This window comes from Pseudorasbora parva, chromosome 4, assembly GCF_024679245.1.
Source record: "Pseudorasbora parva isolate DD20220531a chromosome 4, ASM2467924v1, whole genome shotgun sequence".
NCBI lineage: Eukaryota > Metazoa > Chordata > Actinopteri > Cypriniformes > Gobionidae > Pseudorasbora > Pseudorasbora parva.
This window is the reverse complement of record NC_090175.1, coordinates 52,236,907-52,260,296: the sequence shown is the minus strand read 5'-3', so window position 1 is coordinate 52,260,296 and position 23,390 is coordinate 52,236,907. Positions and strand designations below refer to the sequence as shown.

At 34.9% G+C, this 23,390-nt stretch overlaps 1 protein-coding gene across 1 annotated transcript in view; it reads right to left on the bottom strand.

Annotated features, from left to right (window-relative positions):
- Positions 1-17,618: 17,618 nt before the first annotated feature.
- ndfip2 (Nedd4 family interacting protein 2) overlaps positions 17,619-23,390 on the bottom strand; it is a 30,016-nt gene continuing 24,244 nt past the window's right edge. Inside the window, exons 5-8 of the mRNA XM_067442212.1 lie at positions 21,649-21,773; positions 21,408-21,474; positions 20,844-20,949; positions 17,619-18,721 (exon numbers count right to left, since the gene is read on the bottom strand). Coding sequence (XP_067298313.1) covers positions 20,846-20,949; positions 21,408-21,474; positions 21,649-21,773 — 296 coding nt within the window. The 3' untranslated portion in view covers positions 17,619-18,721; positions 20,844-20,845. The remainder of the gene's footprint in view (positions 18,722-20,843; positions 20,950-21,407; positions 21,475-21,648; positions 21,774-23,390) is intronic.

Genomic DNA, 23,390 nt, shown 5'->3' with positions numbered 1-23,390 from the left:
TCTCGTGGAATGGATACGCCAAAATGAGTTTTGGCATGCAAATGCTACACAGCTTTTCGTGTGCATATGATGCGCACTGTATTTATTTTATAGGGTGGTGGGGTGGGGGGTTTGTACGTATAATACGCCATAAAGTGCGTAACATATGTACGCGAAAAACCGCGTACATGAGATTGCACACTCGTACTATTTATATGCATTTTCGTGAGATAGGGCTCGTCTATCTGCCTTTATAGACTTACCGAGCATCCCGAAGTGTTGGGATGTTAAAGGGGGGGTGAAACACTCAGTTTCAGTCAGTGTCATGTCAATCTTGAGTACCTATAGAGTAGCATTGCATCCTGCATATCTCCGAAAAGTCTTTATTTTTTTAATAATTATATAAGAAAGATGCGCTGTTCCGAGTCTTTCCGAAAAAAGCCGAGCGGGTGGGGGCGTGTCGTGTGAGCGGAGCTAAATAATGACGTGTACAGCAGCGCTGTAGTGTTGAGTCGAGTCCGTCATCCCTAACAGCGGGAAAAAAACTTTATTCAAAATAAAAATATGGCTTTTAATCAGATACAGCCATACATCTATGATCCGGAATCAGACCCAGAGGCTGCAGTTGAACAGGAGCAGCAGCAAAAACGACTAGAGCAGGACGTCTGTATGTGGTAAGTTACAAGTTATACACTAACTATATAATATGCTTAGCGGCTTGTGTTATTTACATATTTATACTTGAATTATATCGTCGTATTTTTGTCTTTGAAGGTGTACATGTGGGAAGTGCAGTTGTGCACGTGTGTTTGTGTGTTTACGCGTGGTTTGTGTAGAGACATTTGAAGCAGTCTCACTCACCCTTCTAACGTTGGGACTGCTCCATCCTTCAGCATTAGGCGATTGGGAAAATGCGGCGTCGAGCTGGGCCTTGTTTATGAAACAGTCGGCACCGAAATGCAGCGAACAGATATAAACATTCGCGCAACTCAGTTGCTGAACCGGAAAAGCAAATTACATCCACTGTTGCCTTAACGCGGGGTTTTGGAGAATCTGTGCAAGACTGTCTTGGTCTGGCAACCAAAAACGCACTTTTTTGGTGACATTATGTGTAATTGTCACCTGTCCAGCAATCTACAAACCAGCGCTTTGATGGGCGTAGGCTGTTGCTTTCGCTCTCTCCCTCGCTCTCTCTCACGCGCTTCCGGTAGAATTGTCCGTAAGGCCCATACAAGGAAATTCCGCCCCCACTAACGTCAATGGGGACGCATGATCTCAAAAAACTTGCCGAAACTTATGACTAACCGGAAGTAGTATTTTTGACAAAGAAATACTCCCATCAAACGTCCACCTTAACTTTTGAAACTTTGTCTGTGTTTAGTATGGGATTCCAAGTCTTTAACAGTGTAAAAAGATCAGTATGCATGAAACAGCATTTCACCCCCCCTTTAAATAGCTTGTTTTCTCACGAAAGTAGTATGCATTCTTCATATCATCGTCACACTTCTGTTAAACATGGCACTGTATGGAGACTCTGGTCCAAACGTGCCTCGCTCTTTCACCTCAGCCCTCTGATAAGTGGAAAATTGAGTTGAGGAAATGAAGCCCAGGTTGATTTTAGGTAGTTTAGCACCACTGTATAATTGGTGTTCATTTGGTACCATAATTATGCTCAGGAAAGGACAAAAATAGCCTTACTTGTCAAATTATTAATGGCCCTATAAGTGTGAAGATAAAAGTCCCCCTGTTCAGACCGTGTTTATTAAGAAAACACAGAGGTGGGTTGTGAAGGGTTTAGCCACCAACACCACAGCGGTACAAGCGAGTCTTTGCCACGTGTTATGTTCTGCCTCATAAATATTGTTACAAGCCAATGATCGGCATTCAACTTTTAAGTTGTTTAGTTTTAAGTCTGTGTTATTTCAAACCTTAAAAATAAGTAAAATTCAGAAGAGTGTAAAAATGACTGATGTTCATAAAATAAAAAAAACACTCGGGCTAGACAACATTTGATTATTATACCATTATATAAGCACACTTGCCTCACAGATATTAGGATGATATACGGCAATAACTGTGGGACAAACGCTGACCACAGGGAAGAATCAGAAGGTAAGGGTCAACTCACTGGAGCAAAGCTGAGCAAAGATTGGAACAGGTAAACCAATGTTCTAGGATCAAAATCAATTAATCTCGCAGGTCAAGGGAATTTAGTCAATCAATAGAAAAGGTAAATATATTATTCTGATTATTTGTCATTGAATAAATTGTAGCCCTAATGGAATTGCAATGAAGAAAAAAAAAACTAAAACAACAAATGAAAATAGTTAAACCCTTAAATAGCTAATTTAAAACCCATGCAGTACTTCAGATTCATATTCCACATTTCTTCTTTTTAAACCTCAGCAATATTCAGGTCAGTTTCACAATCAATGTCTCACATTCAGTTCAAGATCAGTTTCAAGTTTAGAGTATTTTTGTTTTTGTAAAAAGTTAATGAAAAGTAATGTTCAAACATGAAAAATCCAGTCTATGAGAGAGAGAAAAAAGTTTGATGCAGGAAAATCCAGGAAAGCAAACATTGTTTTTTGCTTCAAAGGCTCAGAATGAAAATAGTCTTTCCTAACTGATTGGCAAATGTCAGCATTTCAAAGAGAAAGGGGGAGAAAGAAAAGAAAAATGGCCTTGCAAAAACAAAGCCAAAACAATAATTAGTATGAATCATTCAAATAAACTATTTAGAAATCATTAAATTGTCTGTTTCACTCATCTGCATATATGAAATACATACATGCTAATCACCATGTGCTCAGTCAATACACTGAAGTCTATGCAGTGTTAGCAAAGCTAGCACCACATGGCACACATTTCATGTTACACACATATCATTTTCCAACAAGTAAAACATCTTTCAAACATCTTTCAGTCACAATACTCACAGATCACATTGAAACACTTAAAGCATTTTCATCACTTATCACATTACTCTTCCAATAATAACATCCAACATTCAAATTAAAGGAACACAATTCTTAGAAAGAAATTTTACCAAGATACATATAACACAAACAGTAAAGAAATATATATATATATATATATATATATATATATATATATATATATATATATATATATATATATATATATATATATATATATATATATATATATATATATATATATATATATATATATATATATATATATATCAAATCCCCTTTATTTATATAGTTCTTTTTACAACATATTATATTTTATATATAATATAATATTCCTGGAAGTATCACTGTGGCAAAAAAGTAAATAATAATATAATGAACAGAAATATAATGTCAAAAAAAATAAAAATAAATGTAATACATAAAAGTTAGTTACTGTTTTATGGCGTAATGCGATACTGAATTTATTGCATTATGCTCTAAAACAGTAACTAACTTCATTAATTAGTTACTTTTAATGTTACATTACTTTTGCATTACTTTTCTCAAATGGGTTGGGCTTTCTTGTTCTATTTTTGGCAAATGTAAAGGCCCACCAAATGTGAAATGAATATGCCTCATTTATTAACTTATCATCAATATATCATCATCAATATATGGGAAAACAAAGTAACTTGCTTTACTAATTTGAAAAGGTTACTCAGGTGTTTTGTTGTAAATTTAAAAGTAATCTGTTACTTTACTAATTAGTAATCTGTAATCTGATCTAGTAATCAGAGTAATCTAGTAATCTGAAAGTAATCTGATATCCTCAATGCTGCTCCTTTGTACAACAGTCTTCATTTGAAATAATACTGTACATTTAGAGTTGTCACCATGCAATCTAAAATAAGACGCTGTAACAGAATGAACATGAAAATGTTTCTTGAGCTTCTGAGGCAAAGTCAGTATAAGAGAATAACTGAGCTGCCATTGGTCAGTATTTACTTTCACACTACTCACACAGTCTTTTTTGTCTCTCTCTATAAAGTCGCAAACTGAGTTGTGGTGAAGTGTGAGTCAATAAATGGGGTAAACGGAACGGTTTTCATGTGTGTTTGTGAAATATCACACCCGATAAAAAAAACAATTCATAAACTTTCTGGGAACTGAAAGTGGATGTTGGCCATTAAAAAGCTGACCACTGGAGCGCTGTCTCAGAAAGAGGCGTCCTGAAATACACTTAATAAAAAGTCACATCATTGACCATAGGCTACCATGTTATCTGCATTGAAAATCATTGATAATAATATTTGTGTTATTTGTAAATCACCTTTAATTTGATTCATATAATGGCTTATACATTGATAATGACTTATTCTAGATACAAGCAAGATACAAAAAGGGAAGATTTAGTACTACTAACTTTAGAAGCCTGTATATGTAATGTATTATATAAAATATTCATTGAAAATTACAATTAATGCATCATGACTTCTAATATATTTTAACTTGTATGTGCATTACAACAATTCCTACTTATACTTTACATTTAAATAGTAACATGTTTCATGTGTTAAATACTCGAATGGATCATACTTGTGTACAATTAATGAAACCATTTAATGCATTATATCTTGATTATGCATTATATACGAAAATAACTAAACCAAAAAAGCATATACGTATATATGAACTCTTTTTTGCATACTGCATTTGCTGAACCAACCAAACTGTAGCCATTTCACTGCTCACAAACAAACAAACCATGTTGAATGAGCTACAAGATTGTGGTTTCTACTGTGGATTTGGCCTCCACCGATGATTCATTGTTTCTGTTAGCATATACCACACCGCTAGGTTGTTGTACAGCCTTAGACACGTTACACAATGATGTCAAACAATATTCATTTGTCCTCTTTGTCAATACCACAATGGCTGGCGGGTGGGAGGTTTGTGGCAAAAGGTTAGCCAGGTGGCGTCTTCTAAACAGTGTAAATGTTTACAGACGTTACGCCTGTCTGTTTAGCATTATTAGGGGATGAACGCGAAACAACACATGGCTGAAAAATTATTCCATTATTTCACTATTTTATGCCACTATTCTGTCCTAAAGATGACCCAGCTCGACCCAAGCACGTTTGTATCCCCAGAAGTCAGAAAGAACTAATTGAAGAGAGACAGGGAAAGTTGTTTTTCTTGGGACAGCTGCAGCGAGCTGGTCTGCACTGTCTGTATCAGATGTCCCCCCACACATCCTAATACAAATATTGTGCGGCAGTTGCCATGGCCACGACCAGGCAACAGCTGGCAGGATTCAGTTCACCTAGAACCTGTTCCTGTTGGCGTGACTCCAGACGCTCCGAGCTGGAGCTTCATAGGAGATTCCATTAAATATTTGTTCTGCTTTTACATTTTTTTCCATGTTTTTCTCATACGCCATCTCTAGATGCCTTCTGCTAATATAGCTGTGCATATATTATATATATATATATATATATATATTCTAGTGCATATTATGTATATACTGTACATTGATTATAATATACATAGTTCATTAAGTTTTATCTGCATTTTATAGTAAACACACATACATACATAAATACAAAATATTATAATAATAATAATATTATTATAATACTCCAGCTTAAACAATTAACACAGTTATTAAATGTTACATCTGTAAATGTTACATGGTGTGTTACATCACACATCTGTACATAAGTCTTCATAAAATTATTATTTTGTGTGTGTGTAATAAAATATGCATATAATACGTAAAGTATTATGTGTGTGCGTGTGTGTGTGTACACTTACATTGATCAAATGTCCCCACAATGTAATATAAACCTGAGATCACCTAAGCAGCCAACGGTCCCCACAATGCAAATGGATTTATAAGCATATAAATAATGTTTTGGTGAAAATGTAAAAATGCAGCTCCTGTAGATCCTGTAGGTTTAGGGGCAGGGCCGTGTAGGGGGATAGAATGTAAAGTTTGTACAGTGTAAAATCCATAATGCCTATGCAAAGTCCCCACAATTCACAAAGTGTGTGTGTGTGTATGAGTGTGTTAAACACATTTAGCTAAATAAAGGAAAAAAAGAAGCCTATAATAGTTTGTTTAATGGCAGGTTTCATTGTAGACTTGTGACTACATGCCCACTGTGTGTCTGTGTATATATTACACACACACACACACACACACATACACACACACACATATATATATATATATATATATATATATATATATATATATATATATATATATATATATATATATATATATATATATATATATATGAATATCTATTTATAACAAGTATTAATCATTTATTTTGTTTGCAGTCTAAACTGAACTTGTCTTTTAAGCAAAGTGACTTTTAAGTTAAAAAAAAAAAGGAAAAAAGAAAAACAATAAACTGAAAAATATGTTTCACTGTGTGAAAAAGACCTAGATATGAAGCAAATAGGCATAGTTGCAAATGCACAACTCATCCATTCTTTAACTATGCAACTAACAGCACTGAACAGTTAGCCAAACGTCTGAACTAACCGCTCACCTTCACCAGATACTCATCATTCCCTAGCTGAAAGGAGTCCAAGTAATAAATACGTTTGAGGAGGTGCGCAAGTTCCTCACCGCAGAGCCGTCTGCTCCTATCGCGCGCGCAGGGTTCAGGTTACGGTTATCGGAAGGAATCTACGAAAAAAGCGGAGCCAAGCGCAACTGCTCATCATCAGGACAGATTAACCTTGTCAAGCGGGGGTGTACCAGGAAGCGAAGGAGAGAGAGGGAGAGAGAATGGCTGGCAGGCAGGCAAGCTGGCTCCACTGCTAACTCAACACCACTGAGGCCTTTCCTCACTCCTGAGGGAGTGCAAACACGCGTCTCCTTTTACAGCCTCTCCTGTGCCATTACACGAGCATATCCTCCCAGAAAAACACGCGAGCATTACATCCTTCTCTCATTCGGCACATCTTTATTTTCACACTGCGTAATATTTGGTTCCGTTTTGTGTTTTGATGATGTTTTCGTTTTTCGATGAATGGGTATATCGTTGCAAGTCATGCATCAACAGCTCACATTTGAGAGGAAATAAATAAATAAATAAATAAATTAGTTTAAAATTTGTATCGGATTTTATATTAAAATTTGTAAATTTTAGGGCTCATATTTTCAAATTTGTTGATTTTTTTCTGAGTACACTTTGGTGCTAGCACAGCCAAAACACTGGCATCATATGCTGAGTTGCTGCTTAAGATGATAATAATAATAATAATAATAATAATAATAATAATAATAATAATAATAATAATAATAATAATAATAAGTATTACTATTATTATTATTATTATTGCTGAAAACAGTTGTGCTGCTTCATATTTTTGTAGAAACTGATTTTTTTCAGGATTGAAAGTAAAAAACAAAAACAGCATTTATTTGAAATAGAAACATTTATAACATTTTAAATATTTACTGTCACTTTGATCAATTGAATGCATCCTTGCTGAATAAAAAAAAATGTTATATGTATATATATATATATATATATATATATAAATTTACACACACAAGATAATTCTGACCTCAATCTTTTAAACGGTAATGTGTCCTATCTTAATATCCTATTATAAACAGACCAACTACCAGAAACCCTTTCATCTTTGATCACATTTCACACCAAACTGCAGAAATCTTGCTGAAGTGACAGGACGACCCTCAGGTCAGAGTTGTAAAAGCTTTGGCGCTGTGAACTGACCTCTTACAGTCCCTCGTCAAGCATTCGAAGCTTAGAAATGCACATAAGCAAAGCTTTGCATAGCAACAGGACAAATCGTTGGCAAAGCTGAGGTGATTTATTAAATCCAACAGCTGCATTGCCTGTGATGTCGGCCTCATCAGATGTGTCCAAAAATCGTAAAACAATAAATTTTTATTTGTTTGCGAAATAGCACGTTTATCAATAGCTTTGAAAAAGGCACTGGTAAAACATATGCCCGGCGTATTTTTTAGACATATGTCGGACAGAGCACATTATGGCACTATTGTAAACATGGACTTTGAGGCACAACTATAGCAAATGCGATGCTAAATATGATTCATATTAAGCGACTAGTCCAAAATTCCTTGTACACTTGACGTTTCAACAGCCAGAGAATTTAACTTTTTTATCTCCTATATTCTTACTGAAAGCAGGCATATGGCCAAACAGTTTGCGGTTTTCTGTCAATGATCTAGAAAGGCACGGTCGTCGTTGCCAGAAAAACAAGTGAAAGCCAAGCCACTGTGGTGCTTTTCTTGCCCACTTGAAAGGCAATGGATGTGTTCTTCATTCCCACCCCGCTGTTCCCTTAAGGTCCAAGAAGGCATGAAGGTGTCAGGGTTTAGCAGCAAGAAGAAAATTACAGCTAAATAGCAACATGCATGTATAACATGCATTACTAGTACATATGTTCTTAAGCCTATGCATTATGTTATTTGTCAAGATGATAGGTTTTGTTTTCAGCCTGTTTTTCATCGAACTTGAGATTCAACCAAAGCCTCTTGCGAGAAGCGTGTTGAAAAACACAGGTGGAAGTTTTTCGAAGCATCTGACAGGCTGCTGACAACATACAAGAGAGGTATGGCACCGTGCCATGCTGGCCCCGGGCAGCACTTACCCTCAACCCATCAACTGTGGCAAACGCCTCACGCTGTAATCAACACACACACAGAGAGAGAGAGAGAGAGAGAGAGAGAGAGAGAGAGAGAGAGAGAGAGAGAGAGAGAGAGAGAGAGAGAGAGAGAGACAGAGAGAGAGAGAGAGAGAGAGAGAGAGAGAGAGAGAGAGAGAGAGAATGACAGCTATCAGGGAAGCTTGTTTCCAGAAGATATAAAGTCAGAATTGTGAGATATAAAGTCAGAATTGTGAGATATAAAGTCAGAATTGCGAGATATATAGTCAGAATTGCGTGATAGTCAGAATTGTGAGATATAAAGTCAGAATTGTGAGATATAAAGTCAGAATTGCGAGATATAAAGTCAGAATTGCGAGATATAAAGTCAGAATTGCGAGATATAAAGTCAGAATTGCGAGATATAAAGTCAGAATTGTGAGATATAAAGTCAGAATTGTGAGATAAAAAATCAGAATTGCGAGATATAAAGTCAGAATTGCGAGATATAAAGTCAGAATTGTGAGATATAAAGTCAGAATTGCGAGATATAAAGTCAGAATTGTGTGATATAAAGTCAGAATTGCGTGATAGTCAGAATTGCGAGATATAAAGTCAGAATTGCGTGATAGTCAGAATTGCGAGATATAAAGTCAGAATTGTGAGATATAAAGTCAGAATTGTGTGATATAAAGTCAGAATTGTGAGATATAAAGTCAGAATTGTGTGATATAAAGTCAGAATTGTGAGATATAAAGTCAGAATTGTGTGATATAAAGTCAGAATTGTGAGATATAAAGTCAGAATTGTGTGATATAAAGTCAGAATTGCGTGATATAAAGTCAGAATTGCGAGATATAAAGTCAGAATTGTGAGATATAAAGTCAGAATTGTGAGATATAAAGTCAGAATTGCGAGATATAAAGTCAGAATTGTGAGATATAAAGTCAGAATTGCGAGATATAAAGTCAGAATTGTGTGATATAAAGTCAGAATTGCGTGATAGTCAGAATTGCGAGATATAAAGTCAGAATTGCGTGATAGTCAGAATTGCGAGATATAAAGTCAGAATTGTGAGATATAAAGTCAGAATTGTGTGATATAAAGTCAGAATTGTGAGATATAAAGTCAGAATTGTGTGATATAAAGTCAGAATTGTGAGATATAAAGTCAGAATTGTGTGATATAAAGTCAGAATTGTGAGATATAAAGTCAGAATTGTGTGATATAAAGTCAGAATTGCGTGATATAAAGTCAGAATTGCGAGATATAAAGTCAGAATTGTGAGATATAAAGTCAGAATTGTGAGATATAAAGTCAGAATTGTGAGATATAAAGTCAGAATTGTGTGATATAAAGTCAGAATTGTGTGATATAAACTCAGAATTGTGAGATATAAAGTCAGAATTGTGAGATATAAAGTCAGAATTATGAGATATAAAGTCAGAATTGTGAGATATAAAGTCAGAATTGCGAGATATAAAGTCAGAATTGTGAGATATAAAGTCAGAATTGTGAGATATAAAGTCAGAATTGCGAGATATAAAGTCAGAATTGTGAGATATAAAGTCAGAATTGTGAGATATAAAGTCAGAATTGCGAGATATAAAGTCAGAATTGCGTGATATAAAGTCAGAATTGCGTGATATAAAGTCAAAATTGCGTGATATAAAGTCTGAATTGCGTGATATAAAGTCAGAATTGTGAGATATAAAGTCAGAATTGTGTGATATAAAGTCAGAATTGCGAGATATAAAGTCAGAATTGTGAGATATAAAGTCAGAATTGTGTGATATAAAGTCAGAATTGCGTAATATAAAGTCTGAATTGTGAGATATAAAGTCAAAATTGCGTGATATAAAGTCAGAATTGCGTGATATAAAGTCAGAATTGTGAGATATAAAGTCAGAATTGTGAGATATAAAGTCAGAATTGTGTGATATAAAGTCAGAATTGTGTGATATAAAGTCAGAATTGTGAGTTATAAAGTCAGAATTGTGAGTTATAAAGTCAGAATTGTGAGATATAAAGTCAGAATTGTGAGATATAAAGTCAGAATTGCGAGATATAAAGTCAGAATTGTGTGATATAAAGTCAGAATTGCGAGATATAAAGTCAGAATTGTGAGATATAATGTCAGAATTGTGTGATATAAAGTCAGAATTGCGAGATATATAGTCAGAATTGCGTGATATAAAGTCAGAATTGCGTGATAGTCAGAATTGCGAGATATAAAGTCAGAATTGCGTGATAGTCAGAATTGCGAGATATAAAGTCAGAATTGTGAGATATAAAGTCAGAATTGTGTGATATAAAGTCAGAATTGTGAGATATAAAGTCTGAATTGTGAGATATAAAGTCAGAATTGTGTGATATAAAGTCAGAATTGTGTGATATAAAGTCAGAATTGCGAGATATAAAGTCAGAATTGTGAGATATAAAGTCTGAATTGTGAGATATAAAGTCAGAATTGTGTGATATAAAGTCAGAATTGTGTGATATAAAGTCAGAATTGCGAGATATAAAGTCAGAATTGCGAGATATAAAGTCAGAATTGCGAGATATAAAGTCAGAATTGCGAGATATAAAGTCAGAATTGTGAGATATAAAGTCAGAATTGTGAGATAAAAAATCAGAATTGCGAGATATAAAGTCAGAATTGCGAGATATAAAGTCAGAATTGTGAGATATAAAGTCAGAATTGCGAGATATAAAGTCAGAATTGTGTGATATAAAGTCAGAATTGCGTGATAGTCAGAATTGCGAGATATAAAGTCAGAATTGCGTGATAGTCAGAATTGCGAGATATAAAGTCAGAATTGTGTGATATAAAGTCAGAATTGTGAGATATAAAGTCAGAATTGTGTGATATAAAGTCAGAATTGTGAGATATAAAGTCAGAATTGTGTGATATAAAGTCAGAATTGTGAGATATAAAGTCAGAATTGTGTGATATAAAGTCAGAATTGCGTGATATAAAGTCAGAATTGCGAGATATAAAGTCAGAATTGTGAGATATAAAGTCAGAATTGTGAGATATAAAGTCAGAATTGTGAGATATAAAGTCAGAATTGTGTGATATAAAGTCAGAATTGTGTGATATAAAGTCAGAATTTTGAGATATAAAGTCAGAATTGTGAGATATAAAGTCAGAATTATGAGATATAAAGTCAGAATTGCGAGATATAAAGTCAGAATTGTGAGATATAAAGTCAGAATTGTGAGATATAAAGTCAGAATTGTGAGATATAAAGTCAGAATTGCGAGATATAAAGTCAGAATTGTGAGATATAAAGTCAGAATTGCGAGATATAAAGTCAGAATTGTGAGATATAAAGTCAGAATTGTGAGATATAAAGTCAGAATTGCGAGATATAAAGTCAGAATTGCGTGATATAAAGTCAAAATTGCGTGATATAAAGTCTGAATTGCGTGATATAGTCAGAATTGTGAGATATAAAGTCAGAATTGTGTGATATAAAGTCAGAATTGCGAGATATAAAGTCAGAATTGTGTGATATAAAGTCAGAATTGTGAGATATAAAGTCAGAATTGCGTAATATAAAGTCTGAATTGCGAGATATAAAGTCAGAATTGTGAGATATAAAGTCAGAATTGCGAGATATAAAGTCAGAATTGTGAGATATAAAGTCAGAATTGTGAGATATAAAGTCAGAATTGTGAGATATAAAGTCTGAATTGTGAGATATAAAGTCTGAATTGCGAGATATAAAGTCAGAATTGCGTGATATAAAGTCAGAATTGCGTGATATAAAGTCAGAATTGCGAGATATAAAGTCAGAATTGTGAGATATAAAGTCAGAATTGTGAGATATAAAGTCAGAATTGTGAGATATAAAGTCAGAATTGTGTGATATAAAGTCAGAATTGTGTGATATAAACTCAGAATTTTGAGATATAAAGTCAGAATTGTGAGATATAAAGTCAGAATTATGAGATATAAAGTCAGAATTGCGAGATATAAAGTCAGAATTGTGAGATATAAAGTCTGAATTGTGAGATATAAAGTCTGAATTGTGAGATATAAAGTCTGAATTGTGAGATATAAAGTCAGAATTGTGTGATATAAAGTCAGAATTGTGAGATATAAAGTCTGAATTGTGAGATATAAAGTCTGAATTGTGAGATATAAAGTCAGAATTGTGAGATATAAAGTCTGAATTGTGAGATATAAAGTCAGAATTGTGAGATATAAAGTCAGAATTGTGAGATATAAAGTCTGAATTGTGAGATATAAAGTCTGAATTGTGTGATATAAAGTCTGAATTGCGAGATATAAAGTCTGAATTGCGTGATATAAAGTCTGAATTGTGTGATATAAAGTCAGAATTGTAAGATATAAAGTCAGAATTGTGAGATATAAAGTCAGAATTGTGAGATATAAAGTCTGAATTGTGAGATATAAAGTCTGAATTGTGAGATATAAAGTCTGAATTGTGTGATATAAAGTCTGAATTGCGAGATATAAAGTCTGAATTGCGTGATATAAAGTCTGAATTGCGTGATATAAAGTCAGAATTGTGAGATATAAAGTCAGAATTGTGAGATATAAAGTCTGAATTGTGAGATATAAAGTCTGAATTGTGAGATATAAAGTCTGAATTGTGAGATATAAAGTCAGAATTGCGAGATATAAAGTCAGAATTGTGAGATATAAAGTCAGAATTGTGAGATATAAAGTCAGAATTGTGAGATATAAAGTCTGAATTGTGAGATATAAAGTCTGAATTGTGAGATATAAAGTCTGAATTGTGTGATATAAAGTCTGAATTGCGAGATATAAAGTCTGAATTGCGTGATATAAAGTCTGAATTGCGTGATATAAAGTCAGAATTGCGAGATATAAAGTCAGAATTGTGAGATATAAAGTCAGAATTGCGAGATATAAAGTCAGAATTGAGAGATATAAAGTCAGAATTGTGTGATATAAAGTCAGAATTGTGTGATATAAAGTCAGAATTGTGAGATATAAAGTCAGAATTGTGAGATATAAAGTCAGAATTGTGAGATATAAAGTCTGAATTGTGAGATATAAAGTCTGAATTGTGTGATATAAAGTCAGAATTGTGAGATATAAAGTCAGAATTGTGAGATATAAAGTCAGAATTGTGAGATATAAAGTCAGAATTGTGTGATATAAAGTCAGAATTGTGAGATATAAAGTCAGAATTGCGTAATATAAAGTCTGAATTGTGAGATATAAAGTCAAAATTGCGTGATATAAAGTCTGAATTGTGTGATATAAAGTCAGAATTGTGTGATATAAAGTCTGAATTGTGTGATATAAAGTCAGAATTGAGAGATATAAAGTCAGAATTGAGAGATATAAAGTCAGAATTGTGTGATATAAAGTCAGAATTGTGAGATATAAAGTCAGAATTGTGAGTTATAAAGTCAGAATTGTGAGATATAAAGTCAGAATTGTGAGATATAAAGTCTGAATTGTGAGATATAAAGTCTGAATTGCGTGATATAAAGTCAGAATTGAGAGATATAAAGTCAGAATTGTGTGATATAAAGTCAGAATTGTGAGATATAAAGTCAGAATTGTGAGTTATAAAGTCAGAATTGTGAGATATAAAGTCAGAATTGTGAGATATAAAGTCTGAATTGTGAGATATAAAGTCTGAATTGCGTGATATAAAGTCAGAATTGCGACTTTATATTGCGAGAAAAAAGCAAGAAAGTGAGAATTGCGAGATAATTCTCACAATTCTTCCATAGTATAGTATAATAACAGTATTTCACTATTGAACGTCCCTTAACCCTGTAAGTATTTTTGTTTTGTTTTAATTGGATGCAATGAGATCGCTCCATAATAATGAACCGGTCAATGCCATAGCAGGAGAGATCAAGCCATCAGCCCTTTACATTCACCGCGACAAAACTGGACCGCTGGAGCAATCTTTTAAATGCAACGCTAGTTTTCAATGTAGTCCAGGTGTCATTCCTTACAATCTACAGCTACACCTGATATGAAGAGTGCAATGTGACCAAACTAGATTTGTTGATTTCATTTGGTTGCATCGAGCCACAGTGTGAAGGCCCAGCATTTCAGAGTGAATGGGGATAAAAAAAATAAATAAATAAAAACCCCGGCAGGCTGGGAGTGCAGGTTGAGACCCAGCCCCTGACATTCCTATCTGTACCTGTGCATGCTGCGGAGTGACTGGAGGTGTGCCGGAGCTTAAGAGAGCCACTATTTACCCGCTGGGCCGGAAAGCCTCGAGGAGGAGGAGGAGGAGGAGGAGGAGGAGAGGCCAGTGGGTGCATTACTCAGTTTAGACGTGGCCAGGAACAAAAAAAGGCTCTGAAAATGCTGCCGACAGCAATTGTCAGCATGGCCCTCGCGCTTTCTCTGAAACAAACACACACTGCAGTTCACACATGTATTCATTCTCTTTTAATGGATACATGTGACATGATTTGCTTTATATTGCTCCTTCTAGAAAGAAACAAACATCAATTTGAAAAAAAATAATAAAAAAAGGAGAGAAATTAACTTAAGGGTCGAAATTTCTTACCATATAAACACATTATATGTATTGCTTTTATTTTAAAACACTATTTAAATGAAGTCTCAATCTGAATAATTATATAGGTTGTTGCCTATAAAATCAACACATTTTATGCAATAGGTAATATTTTATGCAACAGCAGCAAAAATACTAAATCAATACATATAGAGAATCAAAAAAGACTATTATACATTCATTAAAATAATTGAATAACTAAAATAACTTTTTAATGGCAGTTTTGCTCTGATTAACTTTTCTGCCTCTTTCTTGGAGCCTGCAAATATGCCGATGGCGTATGAATGAACATAGTAATATTTCAATACTGTGCGTGCGAGAGAGAGAGATAGAGATAGAGATAGAGATAGAGATCCACAACAGCAGTACCATGTGCCGACTGGAAAGTCGTTATGTAAATGGGTCACTCATTAAAAGTTTATTAAGAGTTTCTGTATCTGTGTGTGTGTGTGTGTCTATGTTAACTACAATAAACTATTATTTTTTTACAGAAGCATTTTGGCAGAAACTATGCTTGCTAAGTATGGTAAAATATTCATTTGTGTTAAAAAATATTGTAACATGCAATCATAGTTAAGAGCAATCATAAACTAGCTATTAAATCATCATCTCTGTAAATGTTGCATTTCAGAAGGATACAGAACTATCATTTTAACAAACATCATTGCTGAAGTGTAATAACTGGTATAATTACCAAACAGCTGATGAATGAAATAATTACAGTGGCATTGTAAGATTTTAAATCAGTGAGAGCGAGGTTAACATGACGTGGCATTTGCATCCCATGTTAATCGTGTAACACAACATTTTGGTATGAAATGGAATATTCAACCAGGCTTTTGGACCAGGATGTAAAGCCAAACTTGGCATAACTTAATGACCTAGATGAAACCAGGTGAAAAGAAAGATAGTTTTAAAGGAATAACAAGATTAAAAACAAAAAGGGTTCATTTTGGCCACATTTACCATGGCTCAGATGGAAGCCTGTTTCCACCACTAAATAAAAAATAAAGAGTAATTGATTTTAATCTCAGACATTTTTCTTACAATTGTGAGTTATAAAGTAACAATTCTTACATTTATCTCACAATTGAGTGTTATAAAGTCAAAATTCGGATATAAAAAAAATACACATTTTTAAAAATATTTTTACGATTTTTTTATTTAGCCGTGGAACAGATCAGATATAACCCACGAACGTGTAAGAAGGAAAAAAGCAAATGGATTCCAATATTCTCAAATCGGTTCCAGGCCATCATTCAGAAGTGGAAATAAATCTGATATGAACCGGATATGTGCATTTGCTTCTGCCATGTAAGCAGACAGATCTGATATTCACGTTAAAGGAGGGGTGAAACACACCTATAGAGTAGTATTGCATCCTTCATATCTCCAAAAAGTCTTTAGTTTTATTATATTTATAAAAGAAATATAGGCTGTACCGAGTCTTTCCGGAAAAAACGAGCGCCTGGAGGCGTATCGTGTGGGCGGAGCTAAAGAATGACGAGCACACACAAAGCGGTGACGTCCTCAAGCGTGGAGAAACTCATGGCTATTGATCAGATTAATTTAATACAGATATGATCCGGAATCAGATTCGGAGGCTGAAATAAATTGAACAGGAGAAACAGCAACAGCAGGACGTCCGTCTCTGTGGTATGTACTGTATTTAGTGGCCTGTCAACATTTGTGTGTGTTTATGATGACATGATTCGGTTTATGGACTATTGTATGCGACTAAACCTTAGCAGTAGCAAGCAAAACGGTTTTGCACGTCAGACTAGTGTAACGTTATACATAGAACAACAATGGAGTAACCGTTAGCGAATTTGAATGACGAAGCACGCGATCGTGTCGTTTACTGATGTTTACTCACGTGACGATAGCCAACAGCACAGACATTTGAAGCAGTTTTACTCACCGGCTGCTTCCAAAGCAGGACCGAACCTTTATCGCTGGGATCGCTCCGTCAAAAACACACTTCTTTGGTATGATTTGGTAAAGTCCTGACAGCAGTGACCGTAGAGATCCACTTTGCGACGCGACTGAAGCAATGTTGTGAAGCTTCCCGTCATTTCTGCGTTCAAATCGGTTCAAATGCAGCGCTGCCTTCCCAGAATGCTGTGCTGAAGCGTTGAAGTCGCTCGACGTCACCCATAGGAATAAAGTGGAGCGCGGCGCGTCATAAGTGTTCACGGACGACTGGATCTGCAGCTTGAGTGAGTGTTTACGGACGTGCATTTCCTCTCTCGCTCTAGTCACGCGCACGCGCACCCTACTGGGAGAAGAGCCCGTACGGCCCATACAAGGACCTTTCGCTCTATCGACGTCAAGCCGACCCATACTCGAAAAAAACTCTCCGAAACTTGTGAGAAACCGGAAGGAGTATTTTTGACACAGAAATACTCCATCAAACGTCCAACATTAGTTTTTGAAACTTTAAATGCAGCCTAAATTAAATGTACATGCATGTTAACTTTAAACAACAGGCCCAAAGAAATGTACCTGGGATTTAGAATTTTATTGGCATTATGCAAGACAAGAGAATTACATAGCACATAATCATCTCTGCCAATCAGAGAATATCCAAAATCATTATTCCAACAAAAATAGTTTGGTTGTTTTACATACATTTAATTAATGTAGAGGGGGTTTTTCCTCAGGTTTTTTTTTTTTTTTTTTGGCTGGATTAGTCATTTGTAACAGAGTTAACCATGCATTTCTTTTAATATCCGATATTGCTGAAGAGGCTTGGGATTAATAGAAACAAATGACAGTAGCATTCAGGCATTCAAGTAACTAAAGTCATCTAGGCAGGTCACAGCTTGAGCAAAGTCACAACTTAAAACAAACAATAACAATTAAAAAAAAAAAAAGTGGGAGGGAAAAATGAAGGTGCAAAAGGCAAATATATATTTTAGGAGAAGTACAAATTCCATTTCCAGTCATTCTGATACACATCAATGAAGTTATTTAATCATTTACTATAAAGTTAAGCGAGACAAAACCTAAGAAGAAGAGAAATGGTGCAATTGTACTTTGCATTACCAAATAGCAAAAGTTAGCAAGTTCTATCTAAACTTTACATTTTAATACTGCAATGCAATCAAACCTGCCAAGGCCTTGGATGCAACAAAGCAATGAGATTTAAACTAGTCTAGTTTCATCATCATCATCATCATCATCATCATCATCATCATCATCATCATATAAGTCTGCTAACCCATTTTGGTAAAAGACATTGCATAGGATGTCTTGGCTGCATATTTCTAGTGATCTTTTGCAGTTTGTCCGATCCTAGTACACAAATGCATGCAATGCGTGGGAATATTAACTAATCTTTTTTAGTAATAAACCAGAAGTTTATGGGCTGAGCCCAAATGGGAAGTAATGATGTGAAACTGAATATTAAGAGTCGATTTGCACTCATTCAAAGTTCAGAAAAGCCTTCCATTTTTACCGAGTTCAGTTCAGAGCGTTTGGCAGAGATACTCGCTTTATTTTTTCTCTTCTTCCTCTTCCCCTCAGTGGGATCCAGTCCAGTTCATTTGACGGGTTGCAAATCATCAAGGAATTTCACATTAGGGAGGAATGTTTTGGTGAGGCGACCTTGAAAGAGACAGAGTGAATGAGAGTGAAGCTTGTTTTTTGGAGGTTTGCCACGATGGCCTTCATTGTGCAAACTGCATATAAGCAAGGTTATGAGAGCCATTATCAATGAAGCAAATTACATCCGGCTTGCATGTCCAAGTTAACAAAAGCATAATCAGTTCTTGTGTTGTTCTGGAACAAATTCAAGCCAGGAAAATGTGTTTTAACACGCTTAGTTACTTCAATAAAAGACACTTCCACAATAGGGTAAGAAGTGCATTTAGGCTTTTTTTTAACAAAAAAGATACAAATCATGTGAGACCTATACGACTTCATCTAGCGTGAAAACTAATCTTTAAACAAATTTATCCTCTCGTAAAATTGACATTTTAGTCCGTCCCAAATCCTAAAAATCGAATCATACAACAATGCCGTTATTTCATAACCTGTTGTAATATTCAATTATTTGTACAAAGGAACATTTGTAATTATTAACATTTAAAAAAAAAGCTAAATCATTTATTTATATTATCTCATTAAATAATTGTAATAACCTTATCAAATTTTACATAAATGGTAGTGTTGAATGTATCCGTCAAGCTCTTTAAGAAAGTTATAGTAAAAATATTTTCATTTTAAGCCTGTCACTTGGTGCACCAAACACATAATCAGCAGTTGTTGGTGTCGGGAAAACAATAAAATAATAATCAAGCCAAGCCATTGGCCTCAGTAAAGGCACATTTCACAAAGACAGACTAAATAAGAAGAGAAATATATATTGTTTTTATTTTTATAAAGTTAGTTGAGACATATACATACACATATGTGAAATATCTCAAACATCAAAAAGATCATTTTTCTGCCCATACCATCCAATCCTATTCACATGCAATTTCCCAGAATGTTTTAAACACACATTTTGGCTGCTATTTCCATGCTTGGTTATTATGCATATTAGGCAATTCCTGACCAAAGAGGAAGTTGTTCTTTCTCAAGGCAGCATTCACAAATAACATGACAGCCACAGTAATTAGTCTCACCACAAAAGAAAAAAGAAAGAATAAAGAATTGCACTCAGATTCAAATGCCGAGTCTTGAGTAACAGCAGCCAAATATTAAAACCACATAAAAAAAACAAGTCAGATAGAAACACAGGAGAGCATGATGGTTCATCCCTTTACACCACAACTAAACCAATCTATAGACTGAGATCAAATATTAGAAAACTATTGCATTAAATTATGTTAGAATCTGCATATATTTTCAGCACAAAACAATATTTTAACACATGCACAACATTTGGTTTTAAATGAAAAATAAATTAAATGTCCTTGGACTGGGGGTAAAAATTGTATGTTTGCAAATTCTGACTAGTGTTGTTAAACGAATAATGGCAGACAGGGAAAAGAGTTTGAGAAACTTAAAAAAAAAGTTATTTTTGCTTTAGTTGATTATAATGAATATCATAAAACCGAATCAATTCAACAAAAATGTCTTATCCTGAATAAAAATATTAGCACATTTTATGGTGCGTGTGTGTGTGTGTGTGTGTGTGTGTGTGTGTTCCTAGTAAATCCTACATTATGGAGAAATGTTTTCTTAATGTAAAAATGCAGAAAAAGTTTTCTGTGATGGTTTAGGGGATAGAATTTACAGTTTGTACAGTATAAAAACCATTACGTCTATGGAAAGTCCCTATAAAACATGGAAACCCAACGTGTGTGTGTGTGTGTGTGTGTGTGTGTGTGTGTGTGTGTGTGTGTGAGCCTGTTTATGTGGTTTATGAGGACACAAATTTGTATAACTACATGGGTATTACACTGGTATTACTCTATAAATGTGGTTTATGAGGACATATCAAATGTCCCCATAATTCAAATGGCCTTAAAAACATACTAAATGATGTTTTTTTGAGAAAGTAAAAATGCAGAATGTTTCCTGTGATGGGCAGGTTTAGGGGCAGGGGCAGTGTAAGGGGATAGAAAATACGGTTTGTACAGTATAAAAACCATTACGCCTATGGAGAGTCCCTGTAAACCACATAGACCAACGTGTGTGTGTGTGTGTGTGTGTGTGTGTGTGTGTGTGTGTGTGTGTGTGTGTGTGTGTGTGTGTGTGTGTCTTTTAATGACATCCTCACCTCTAGTACAAGAGGAAGAAGCGGGTTCGGAGTGAAGACACCATGCTTTCTGACATGTTACGCACTTTCAGGTAGTTCACGAACCCTCTGAAGAACAGCAGGAGTCCTGGAGTGGATGCAAAACAGGTCATAGGTCAACACCTAACTGTTCTAAAGAAATATGTGAGGGCCACTTGCTACACACTTCCACCAGACAGAAACGAGTAATTGCTTAGAGAAGAAATAGCATGTCTAACTGGTCTTAGCAAACACCACTACTTGCATACAAAGAGAATATAAGAGTGCACTGCGACCATATTATTTCACACAAATACAGAATTCACCAAAGAATCCATTAGTCTTATCACAGGAAATGATAAGGAATGTCATCATGCTTTTGCATGATGCTTTTTACATCTCAATGTATTTTGAGTTCCATTTTGAATGTAAAGTCATGTTGTCTTGTAGCAAGTCAACCAGCAGATGGTGCTAGAGTACTGTAGAAAACATGGCTGGTGAATGAATCAAAACAAAACTCCTCAGTGACTATTTTAACACTGATAGAAGTCCTGTTAAAGGTCTTACCAAGAACAAGGAAAATCCACCAGAGCCAGTACTGGCCATTGAAGTATCCAGTAAAGTAATCTGAAAACTGAAAAGAAGAATAAGACCATTGAGTTTCACGCTGATGGAATTCACACTCATAACGAGACATCTTTGATTCACAGTCATTTTCACTCGTTTTCCACCAAATTATTTGAGAGCTTCTTATCCTCCTGTGCCGGTTGAGTTAATCGATAACAAAAAGAATAATTCAGAAACTCACCCTCACAATGAGGATCCATTTGATAAGAGAGAGTCCAAAGCCGCAGATGGCACCATATCGGCCAGCAATGGTGTTGGTCAAACAGAAAGACAAGCAAAACCCAATCCAGTTGAAAAGAAAAGCCACTGGTTACATAAACAGAGAAAGAGAGAGTGTTACATTAATGAAGAATGACATCAAATATATCCTAAAGTACCCTGTAAAAACCTCCATGCACAAATACTGTGATTATTCTTCTTTTTTTGTTGTTGTGTACGCGCTGATGAATGCAACTTGAAAAACTGCTTCATATATTGCAAAAGATAGTGATGCATTGTTAATGACTAGTCAGTAATTAAACATGACTGGACTATGATCAGCTGTATTTATGGAAATATGTGAAGTGCAATACATCACAACACCACCAGAGGGCGAACAAGGAGCACAAATGGAGGAGGTCCACATGCAAACACAAAGAGGCTGGCTGCGTCCAAAATCTCTTGAGAAGTTACTTCTTTTGAAGAAATTATTCCTTTTGCAAGCTCTAAAAAAGTATGTTCTATATAGTAAGAAAGAATTTAGGATGAATGTAATCTGGGCGTACTAAATCCACCATGTTGTCACTATCAAGTGAGCAACCAGCATTAGTTGTCACTTCACCATTCATAAATCGTCTCCCGTTGCCTTATGGGATAGTAAAGTGACCATTGTATGCACACTTCAGAATCTTGCCAGTAGTAGTAGGACATCCAGGTACTTTTTGCTTACTCTAATACCGTACTGTGGATTCTGCTTCTTTTCTCATATAATGTTTTTCACCTACTACATAGGGAAGTAGGCGATTTCAGATGCTGTCAATGTGTTCTTAATGGCATACTAGTGTACTGCATACTACACAGCATATTTGTAAGGCAGCAACTAGATTCTATCTACACTAAGAGAAAATAACACTCTTATATTTACACTAAGTGAAACAGCTGCATCATATAATTAAAAAAAGCCATCTGGCAAAAAAAAAAAAAACTTGACAAATTTAAAAAAAGGAGAAAAAAAAAATCTGGACCATTATAAGAAAGCAATAATTATAACTTTTATAAAAGTTATAAAAGATAAATGTTTTTTTTTTAAACATGATTCCCAATTATTTAGATTCACAACCTTATAGTATTTGTACACCCTTTACATTTTTATTTCAATAATTTTGTATTTTGTATCAAGTCAATTTGTATACAATATACAGAGTGTAAATGATTTTATTTATTCAAATTATTACATGGATGCCGCCTTAATGTGATAATAAAAGCTCTCCTTCACCTACCCCTAACCCTACTCAATATATGCTTTTATTATTATTATTAAAGGAGTGGTTGCATGCGATTTCACTTTTTTAACTTTAGTTAGTGTGTAATGTTGCTGCTTGAGCATAAACAGTCTCTGCAAAGTTACAGCGTTGAAAGCTCAATGCAAACGGAGATATTGTCTTTTAAAGTTATGGCAGTGTATTGCCTACAAAAACGGCCGGTTTGGACTACAACGAGCTTCTTCTCGGGTTGGTGACATCATAAACCCTCGCTAGTGACCCCAGATGTGACTTCTGCCCGTAATGGTAAGCGGCGTGGCGTTTCTGGACAAGCTGTGCTTGGCACTTCAGCCAATAAAAATACCGGAAACTACATTTGGCCATCTAACCAATCTAAGACCATTGCGTTTTTCAGAGGGATGGGGTTCATAGAAGCAAGAGGCAGACGAGCCGTTCAAAGGAC